This window comes from Agelaius phoeniceus, chromosome 6 (genome assembly GCF_051311805.1).
Source record: "Agelaius phoeniceus isolate bAgePho1 chromosome 6, bAgePho1.hap1, whole genome shotgun sequence".
NCBI lineage: Eukaryota > Metazoa > Chordata > Aves > Passeriformes > Icteridae > Agelaius > Agelaius phoeniceus.
In genome coordinates, this window is record NC_135270.1 from 57,639,087 (window position 1) to 57,649,961 (window position 10,875).

The 10,875-nt window shown below is 44.1% G+C and overlaps 1 protein-coding gene across 1 annotated transcript in view; it reads right to left on the reverse strand.

Annotated features, from left to right (window-relative positions):
* The window catches only part of RHOJ (ras homolog family member J), a 61,625-nt gene extending 51,533 nt beyond the window's left edge, over positions 1-10,092 (reverse strand). The window contains exon 1 of the mRNA XM_054634839.2: positions 9,326-10,092. Within this exon, the coding sequence (XP_054490814.1) occupies positions 9,326-9,503 (178 nt within the window). The 5' untranslated portion in view covers positions 9,504-10,092. The remainder of the gene's footprint in view (positions 1-9,325) is intronic.
* Between the last annotated feature and the right edge of the window lie 783 nt (positions 10,093-10,875).

The following is a 10,875-nucleotide window of genomic DNA, read 5'->3' on the forward strand; positions in this document are numbered from 1 at the left end:
TTTTACAGCTGTCCATCTCCTTCCTCTGGGAGTTGTTTCTTGTTTTTTCCCCCCAGTATTTCTCCTGTCAGTGAAAGTTTTTTTCCAGCCTTTTCTTCCCCTGAGGGTGGTTGGTGTATTTGTGGATTCATTGCTGTGCCAGTTCCCGAGGTAAAAAGGCAACCCTGGGGCAACCCCAGTGCTGGCTTTGCTGCTCCACTGGACACACACTGAATGTGGAGAACTGTGAAAGCTGAAATAACAGCCTGTCGTGGTCCTTCAGGCCTTCCCCTCCCCTGGGACCCCAAACACCACTTTGGAGATGAGGACCTGCTAGGGGACAACAAATCCCAGCAAGTGACCATGTCCCCCAGGACCCTTCCAAGCCACCTTGCCTCACATATGACTTTCCATTTAAGGGTTTTGATCTCAGCCTTAAATCTATGAAGGAGGGAGACCTCTCACTTTAAATGCAAATTATGCTAGACATTAAATAAGGTAAATCAACTTTTTTTTGGTAATCTTTTAATTATTAGACATTACTTTAAAACTAATTTCTCCAGATATTATTTGGGGAGAAAAAAGAAATGAATATTAGTTCAATAATACTGTTTAGAATTCATTCATTCACTCCCCCTTGGCATAAAACATTGGGTGACAATTTGTAAAATTTCATTCTTTAGTAACATATTCCCTGATTTAGGTGGAAGACCCATAGCTTGAGGTACAAGGACAATATAAATGGAGAATGGCAAATGGTCACTCTTAAAAGCAGATGAGAAATATAAAAACTTGTATTTTTTCATTGCAGAGATAAATATTAATTTGACAGGAGATGTCATTACTATTTAATGACTTTGTCTGAAGAGAACAATTGGAGGAAATATGTTTGCTCTTCCTCATCCCTTGCCATTTCCATGATGTCATTAGGTCTGGCCATAACAAATGGAAATTCAGAACATAGGAAAGGCACTGCCTGCATGGCAAAATCTACTCAGTGATGCAGAGTAGCCATCATGTGTATCACTAGTGCAGACATCAAAGTATCAAAGATATCTCTTTATCAAGAGAGCAGAAAATGAGAAGCAAGTTTTACCAGAGGTACTTAGCATTGACTTAAGCAGTAACTAAGCCATTGCAATGATGACTTAGTGAAAAAACTGCCACATCTGGCAGAAATCAAATTTTCATGTCTAGGAATTTGGTTTCTTAGACTTCTTTGCTGAATTTTTGTTTTTCTTTCCTCATGTGGGTTGCTTGGCCACATGTACTGAGTCAATTATTGGTTTTGAGTGGATGTGATTAAGGTCAAGCTGTAGAGATTGTCCTTCAAGGGCCAGAGGCCACGGTTTCAGTTTTGTTCCTCTGAGCTGGTGTCACCTCCTGCAATGCTAGGCAGATGACAAGGGGAGGGAAAGACTAGGCCTGATTATCTTGGAGTAGTGGAGAGGAAAAAAAAGTCATTTTTCCCTTCATGTCTCTTTGCAGCAGTCCATTGCTGGGTAAGCAAAATTCCAAAATCTGTTTGCCTATCCATAAATCAGAAGAATTGTGCCAAAAAGTTATTTTCTAAAGCCCTGGGCACAAGGTGCTAGGTGGGGCCAAACTCACAGCCTGGTGTCTTCATCTCTGACATAGCAGTGGGCAGCTTTAAGATAATTTGCCATTCATCAGGCTAAATTTAGGTCTTATCCTGAACTCTAAACCAAAGTTGTGCCAGCTCATTTCCTGCAGAAGTCTTTGTCAATAGCTTATGATAGTGCTCAATCTCCCCAATACCTGGTTCAACCCCCTTTTTTTGCACACCTTGTTAAAATTGTGTCCTCAAGAACTTTTACAAAGTGATAAGTTCCCTGGGTTAATCACATACCATGCAAAGAAATATTTCTTTTTAAGCCATTTGACTTTTCCTTCTTTCCAATCCATTCCATCAGGCCTGTGCCTGACCTTAAGAAAAGTCCCATCATTCTACATCCAAACCACCAACACTCATTCAAATGGCCTAACTCCTTGTTTAGTATTCTTTGTGACTCTTCTTGCCCTTCAAGCACCACATATCTAATACAAAAAAGTAGACAGTGGGGCTTAGGTGGAATTTAGGCTGGATAAATCTGGATAAAGCAACATGGCTGCTCCATCTACTCCTCTAATTCCTGGCCCTATCCTTTGTGGTGTGTGCTGTAGGTTCCTTACTCTCTCCACCCTTTTCAGACTGACAATGTCATTCATGGTGCAGTGTTGTCCCCTGCTGTGCTTGAAGCACAAGGACATCCACTGGCTGGAGAAATCACTTCTCTGTGTTGGGCTGCTGCAGCTCCTGGCTGTCAGCTGAGTCCTGGCTCCTGGCTGGGTGTGGGATTGGTGCAGAGCTCTTCTGGGCCTCTCTGGAGCATAAATTCAAAGTAAAACCAATCCAGAAGTGGCAGCAGTACTAAGAGAAGCTGCACAACACAGCCAGAGGCAAAGGTAAGAAGCAGCTGGGGTGCTGCAGGCTCATCCCCATTCACAGCTGTAGGGGCAGGGGACAATGGGGACTTTGTTACCACAGTGCTCAGAGCAGTGCTGCAGAAACCATCTGAGAAACAGAAACCCAAGGCACACACCTCTGTCTCCATGGGCTTCAAGTGGACTGTGCAGGCTCAGGACAATACAGGGATGTGTGTGAGGAAGAGATAGCAGCGATAGTTATCTCGGCTCTCTGCATACTGACAGCACCTTCAGGAGGAAAAGGCCCTAAAATGCTTGGGGGTGTATGTGGAGCCTCCCAAATGAGTGTGAATCACAACCATGGTGATTCAGAAAAAAGGCATCTTTTTGGTAAAAAGACTGCTCAGGCTTCCTGGATGTGAAAAACCTGAGGACCACTACATCACCTCTGACTTGTATGACTCAGGACAGAATGAAACCTTCTGTTGGGAGACTGAGAATTAGTGGTTCTGTAAAAGTCATCTTCAAAAAATCCAGCCATGGAAACTTTTGAATTGCACTGGTGTGTTTGTTGTGTCCTCATACCTTAATTGTTTTATTGAGATCCCTGGTCTATTCTGGATGATACCAGGAAGACTGGCAGAGAAGTCTTTTCAACTCCTGAGAGGCAAAATGAACATCTCTGTTCAGTGGCTGCCAGTTTAAAGAGCCAGCTCTTAAAAGAGTCAATGCTTCCTTGTCTCAAGGCTAAAGTTCAAATCTGTGTGATCAAAATTGGATGAACATTGAAAGGGGAAAAAAAAACCCACTGCACATATCCATGCAAATAAACATCACAGCTCTCTTTCAGTGCTATTTATATCTATTTGAGTTTAATGACCCCAAACTTTGTATGAAGAGTTTCTCTAATGTGCTACCAAGACTGTTTATAGGAGACAACTGTCTCAAGAATGTGGCAGTGTGAAGACTCCCACGGCAGCACCCGTGCAGAAATTGCAGCTCTGCTTGGGCAGTCTTTTCCTGTCAGAGTTTCAACAGAGAAAAAAACAAAAAAAAGTGATGATCTTGGGGTTATCACACGCGGTGGCAAGCGGGGGTGGGTTGAAAGCAGTGTGAATTAGTAATCAATTCAAAATGGCTAGCACACCAAAAGTGTGGCCAGATGTACTCTTGTGCCTGCAGCTGGAGAAATTTGGGATGTTAGGGCTCCCCTTGGGTTTCTGTCATGTCTTTCTTGGTTGGTGCTTCCTGCTCCCTGGGAGAGGCTGCAAAGCAGAGCTGCTGCCTGGTATACTTGGCTTGTCTCCCCTGGCTGCTCCTGCCTGCCCCAGGACAGAGAGCACCCAGCCATGGGCAGCCCCAGGATCATTGACAGCCCTCTTCCAACTCCTTTCCTGCATGGGAGGACACTAGGAACAGGGATTTGGGTCACTGCTGTGACATACAGGCAGGATATAATGGATTTGTGGATTTGCACAGGTACAAGCTGCCTGCTCTGGGCAAGAGCAGTCATACTGCTTCAATGCTACTAAAAATGCCAGAGCAGGAGACTCTCCCTTCTTACACAGCTTGTCTGGCCACAAGGTTGGGATCACTGCTCTGTGAGACTGGTGATGCTCCAGCTCACTGCAGTGCAAAGTCAGACAGATTACATTGATTCACCACTGAAGAACAAAAAATGTGTCTCTCCTAACAGTAAGTAATGTCTCTCTTCTTCTATATTGCTTTTAATTTACAGAGCCCCAGTCAGGGCTGAGCTATTCTGTATGCTATTAGTTAGCTGATCACATGCCAAAGCTAATTTTTTTCAAATGGGTTCACTATTTATAAACGTTCACCAGTTTGTGCCGACACATGAGGGGAGGGAGGGACATATTTACACCATCTACTTCTTGCAGATGCTTTGCAGTTCTCCCTTGGAGGGATTGACCTCTCTCATCTATCAAAGATGCAACTTTGGCTCCTAAAGCTATTTGTATGGTATTCATCTCTGTATTATGCCTGAACTGGAGTTGAGCTTAAGACTCACAGCTCTCTTTTCCTCAGACTTCTGATGAGTCCAATCAACCCTTGTCTGCACAGTGAGCCAAGTTAGCTGCATGCCATTGTTACTGCTCCTTAAGCATGGAGAAGTTTTTTGGTTTTTTTTTTTTTTTTAATTACAAGAAATTCTGGAATAGAATGGAATAGTTTCAGATGGATGGGGCCTACATACAGCAATAATTTAGTCCAACTACTTGATCATTTCAGGGCTGACCAAAACTCACAGCACATAATTAATGGCATTATACAAATCCCTATTAAACACTGACAGCCCTGGGACATTGATCACCTCTCCAGGAAGCCTGAATATAAATTTTAGGGCAAATAAATTTCATGCTAAAAATTGCTGGTTTTAGGCTTCATGAATATAAAATGGGATGCTCCCATTTTATATTCATTTCCTAAGTAACAACACACATTTTTCTTATGTATTTCACAGAGCAAGCCAGCTACCTTTGATTCTATTAAACCAACTCTGCTAGCTGTTGAATTGAGTTTTTTTGTTGGTCCAACCTCAGCCCTAAATAAACATTTGTAACCTCACATCTAGGCACAATACAAGTCACCCTGGCTGAGAGACCTTTGCTCATGGAAAACCAGCATTTGATGTTCAAGAGACAGAGTGGAACCAGCATGTTGAAGCATCTACTCACTATCCAAACAGCCCCTATTGTTACAGTTATTGCCAGCAATATCCTGTTTGTCGCTGGGATAGCACTTTGGTGAGCCTGCGTAGAAACACCCATTTGCCTTGTGGCTAAACACTTCCAGTGAAGGATTTGGAAATTCACCAAAGCAAGGAAACCTACTCAGGGCTCTGGCCTCCAGCAAAACCTCTTCAAAATGCCTTGAGAAATACCCAGACTCATAAAATTCCATGCATCCAATGAAAGAAACAATTTTCATATCCAAGTAACAAATTTGCCCTCCCCATCTGTCTGGCATTGCTCTGATCCTACTCTACACCCGTCACATCCCAACACTGGCAACAGACCATGAAGAAATTCGGTTTTGTGGACTGTGGGTGAAATCTGAGGCAGGATATTACTAGTGTGGAGCTAATAATTGGTCTGGACTTTTGTACAGTGCAGCTGCACACGTGGTGAGCCACCAAGAGCTTTTCGTGCCAGGCACCGCTGCGTCCAAGCTGTAAATGCTGTGTGAGTTACCTGCAGGAATATCTGCTCCCTCCCTGGGTGAGTTACCTGCAGGAATATCTGCTCCTTCCTTGTGTGAGTTACCTGCAGGAATATCTGCTCCTTCCCTGGGTGAGTTACCTGCAGGAATACCTGCTCCTTCCTTGTGTGAGTTATCTGCAGGAATATCTGCTCCTTCCCTGGGTGAGTTACCTGCAGGAATATCTGCTCCTTCCTTGTGTGAGTTACCTGCAGGAATACCTGCTCCTTCCCTATGTGAGTTATCTGCAGGAATATCTGCTCCTTCCTTGTGTGAGTTACCTGCAGGAATATCTGCTCCTTCCTTGTGTGAGTTACCTGCAGGAATACCTGCTCCTTCCTTGTGTGAGTTACCTGTAGGAATACCTGCTCCTTCCCTGGGTGAGTTACCTGCAGGAATATCTGCTCCTTCCTTGTGTGAGTTACCTGTAGGAATACCTGCTCCTTCCCTGGGTGAGTTACCTGCAGGAATATCTGCTCCTTCCCTGGGTGAGTTATCTGCAGGAATCTGCTCCTTCCCTGGGTGACACTCAGATCCTGCCTTTGATTTTCTTAGAGGCAGGTTGGGCCCAACTTTTAGAAAGTAGTTTCAAGCTCTTTCATGTGAGAGGCACTGAATAAGCACCGTGCAGATCTAACAGTGCAGGAACTCAGCTGTTTCTTTCCCTGACCACTCCTGCTGCTACCTCCACCTGCTTCAGCTGCAGGAGCTGAGGAGATGAGATGCAGCAGGGCAAGTGCACAGAGCTGGTGCTTCAGGGCCATGAACAGTTAAGGCCTTGGCCTGGTGCAGCTGGAGCTTTTCCCAAAGCTGGGCTGGAGAGCATCACTGTCTCCCCCGAGTCGCTGGAGTCGTGGCAGTGAGAAACTGCTCTGAGATCACCACTGGAATCCTTGGGTTTTAATGCTTCCCCTCCCCACCCCCTACATTTTCCATTAGGAAGAAGTAAATTGGTAAATGCCCCAGGAGTCACAACCAGGCTGTGACCTGGTGAGGCAAGAGGAAGCCCTTGCTAACACACCACTGCTGGTAATAACGCCTGGGTGGAAAACCTTCCATGGAAAGTGAAGCTTTGCAAAAATCTGCAGAAATTAATTGCTTGTGAGCATTTCCAGCACAGAAATTAACCATTGAATCTGATGTTTTCAGCTTGTTTGGGAAAACTGAAACAGTTGGTTTCAGCAGTGGCAAGGACAGGGGTGGACAAACCATTTTCCTGGGGTAAATTCAAATGTGATTTTCCAGAGCCTCCCACACCCTTCAGGATCTGTCCATGTGTGCAGCTTTCCCATGTGCTGTGCTGCCTGTACTGCCACCATGCCCAGGGTACCTCTGTGACCATGGTACTGCTGTCCCACCTCTCCTCTTCACCATGGGCTGCCACGCAGATGGATGTGGAAAATCCAATGGAAGGTCCTAAAAACTGTAAGCTCAGGGGCAAGATTGCCCCAAGTGAGTTATTTGCTCAATCAATACCCACAGTATTTTAAATAGGCTGTGGTATACATTATGCCACGTAATATTTTTATGAGTGGGATTTTTTCCAGCACTCTGCTTTAGAAGTAATTCCTGCTGCTCGACTTTGTGTGCAATTTTGTAGTGAAATCATTTTAATAAATGACGGGATTCCTCAAAACACTGAATTTCCATTTGTGATCAATGATAGTTTTGACCACTGCCACTGGATAGGGATTATCTCAGAACAGCATGTTAATAAACAGAGCTATTTTTCCCCTCTTATCTTTATGAGTTTTGTCACTGAAAATATTTTTATATTTATGTGCTATAGTAGTTAAGAAGGCAGATAAAAATAGCTGGAGATATTTTAGAGGCTAAATCTTCAAACCTGAAAATGAGGCTTGATTTAAAAGTGCCTTCATACTCCTTTTACCCCAAAGAGATCAGGATTATGCTACTTCATCTTCCCATCCTTCCCTCAGCCCTCGTATCCCTCAGTAACTTTGGAGCCCGGTGGCAATTTCCAACAGCTCAGAACAGAGGAAAGGGAATCAAAGCAAGTCCCTGAGAGTCACCTGTGGCTGGTTAGGGAGGAGAAACTCAGAGTGGTGCCCCCACCAAGTGCCATCACTGCCCTTGCATGTGCCCCAGGCTCACACCAAAATCACCAAAACTGATGCCCACATGGTCTGGCACCAACTATTGGATGGCTTTTCCCATAGGCAGAGGTATTTGCAGGGCATGGAGGAGAGAGGGAGAAGGGCAGTGGATGCTGGGATCAGCATTTTGTAAGGGGTGAACAGATCTGAAGTTATCACAGGAAAGTTGGTGCTGTTGCACTATAAGACAGCCCTTAGGGATTTTGGCTCATGGAAGCACGTATTTCCAATAGGCAATATGTAATGTTTAGTAAATGTTGTATATCTTGTCTGTGGAAATGTTTTTTTCTAAAGGGATCACTCAATCTATCTGGTGGGAAGGGCAGAGAAAAGAGAGAGCTGCTTGCATTAGAAGTGATGCTGCCCACTCTTGTGGAGGAAAAGGTCATCACATTTCCACGGATCAGAGTCTGCAATTACACAGCTTTCTTGTTTGGCCAGTTCATCTGCTCAACCTGACACGGAGCCAGAATGCAAACAGGGATTTTTCCCATTACAGAATAGCAAATCTATGATAAGCCACGCCATGAAAATTCAGTTTTTAAGGAGGTGGGGAGAGAATGAGGGAAACTCCAACTGCTGCTGCAAGATAAGCAAGGAGTTTTGCAGTGCTTCTAGAATCTGTGTCTGGGATCTCATTAAAAAAACCCCATAAGCCGAAGGAGCACTGTGAGAAGAAAAACAGCAGAATTTGGGACAGTAAAATTTAAGCAGATGTTTGAACACCAGTTTTAGCCTATGAAACATCTGTGTGATAACTTTGGACACAGCTGGACAAAGTCAGTAATTGCTACAGAGAGAGGCCTGTGAATATTCTGCTTAATCTGTGGGTCTGTTTTGCACAGCAATGGAGTGAATATCATTGGTGATCTTGATTATATTTGTGTTTTTTACTTATACTACAAATTCCCCTACTATGAAGGATTCAAATCAATCACCTCTTCTGCTTTTCACTACCATCAAGTTGTAGTATCAAAATCTATTTATAGATGGAGTAACAAACATCTCTGAAAGGAGAGTCATATACTGACAGCTTGGAAAGAGACTGTGCTGGTTTTCTCAAAGATCACTCCTTAAATAGGATATATTGTCAAAGATTATTCCTTAAATAGGATATAAATATTGCAATTTATGCATCATTTGCCAAGAGGGACAAGATTGTGATAACATATATATATATATATATATATACACACATATATATATAGAGAGAGTCTTCCTAACTGCAAACTGCAAAGCTCAGAACTTCAAAAACTAACCAAGAATACAAAGTGATAGAGGCTGAATTACATTTGTTGTCCCAAAACACAGTGGATTTAACTCCATCCCTAACGCTTCTTATTCGCCAAAAACAAGACAAAAATAAGAAGCAAACAAATAAGTTCTCTGAATAAATCCTGCATTGTCCCAATTTTATGAGCTGCCATCTAAGCTGCCTGGCAACCATCCAGGCCTGAATGACATTCCTGGACAAGAAGTAACCCGTGCATCCCTTTTGAACTGTCCTCTCCTCGAGCTGCCTTCACCTCCCACCTGGCTGCCCTGCCGCTCTCGATTAAATTTCTTTTAAAGCACTTTCTTACCTGCATAGTGGTCAAACACAGTGGGGACATACTCCTCTGGGAAGGCATCATTGGCATAGCTCATCAGCAAACAGGTTTTCCCAACTGCACCATCCCCAACCACCACACATTTCAGCATCTTCTTGGTGTTGCTCCTGCTCCCGTCAGTGCAGTTGTCATTTTCCTCCTTGCAGTTCATTCTTGCTGCTGCCGCCGCTGCTCTTGCTGCTCCCAGGACTTCCAAGTGCACATGAAGGAAAAATGAAGTGCGATTGTATTGACTTTTCCTGAGTTTGGAGAAGGAGGGGGGTGGGGGGTGGGGGGGGAGAGCAGCAAATCTCAAACTCAGGAAATCATACTAATGTTTCCAGGCTGTCACAGCCGCTTCTTACAGTTACCAGATCAGTCAAGAGGATCATCGAGGTGAATAAATTAAACACACAGAGAGGAATAGCATTAAAAAAAAAACAAAAAAAGGAAAAAAAAGAGTGATCTGTCCTTTTTCGTTTGTCCCAGTCAGGAAATCCTCATCCTGCCCGGCCGTTCCCAGTCTTTATTGCGACTTCAAAAAATATCAGCAGTCTGTAGCTTCCATCCGCGTCTCCCTTCCTCCAGCCTGGCCGCAGGAACCAGGGATTCCTGTTAAATCCACTCCATTTTCCATCTCATTTCTACATGGAGGAGAGTCTGGAGGTTTTTAATGGAGTTTTTCCTTTCTTTCTCCAGCTTGCTGTGTGTCAGGAAATCATGGGTTTCCTGCTGAATTCCATATTAGGATCAGTGGGCTTGTGAAGGGCTGCAAACAATGGGAGCTCTGTGTGTATTTGTACTTTGGAGGAACTCTGCCAGGACATGGAGAAAGGAAAACACTAGAGGTCCCCCTGCAGAATGAAGTTTTTTAGGCTCTCTGCTCCATCCAGCTGCTCTCTGGGCTGCCGGCCCCGACGAGGAGGATTTGGGAGAATTTGGAATATGGGAGTGCTGGAAATGCTGAGAGCTCTGCCTCGGTCCCAGGGAATCCTGCTGATCCCAGGCACGACCTTCTCTCATCTCAAATAGGTATTTTCTCCCATTTGAGAAAGGGAAAGGGGGACATGGAGAAGCAGAGAGGAGGTATAGTGGCTAGATAATGTCAACTTTCTGTCTCTATAGCTCTTTAAAGTGTTTGTTACAAAGAATAAATAACTGATTTTTCAGTTCACGCACTCAGAAAGTTTCTCTTGCCTTTTCCTTATCCCTCCTCCTCCAAAAAAGACAGATTTTCCCCTCCTAATGTAAAGATGTAAACACAGACAGAGAGAATAAAGTGGAATTAAAGAGTTAGAGAAATTAAAAAATTAAACAGACAAACAAACTCCTTTATAGCAGTCTGTGAAAAACCAGCTTTGAGCCACATGATTCCTGCCCCCTCCTCTGGTTTGTTCCGGTGCTTCACGTGCCTCCTAAGCCTTCTCCCCATTTCAATACACAACAATCTACGTGTACACGAAGGGCAAAACTTCCCTCTCCATGCACAGGAAAGATTTTGCAATTTCCAGCAGAAACGAGCCAGACACTGACACAAACCCCAG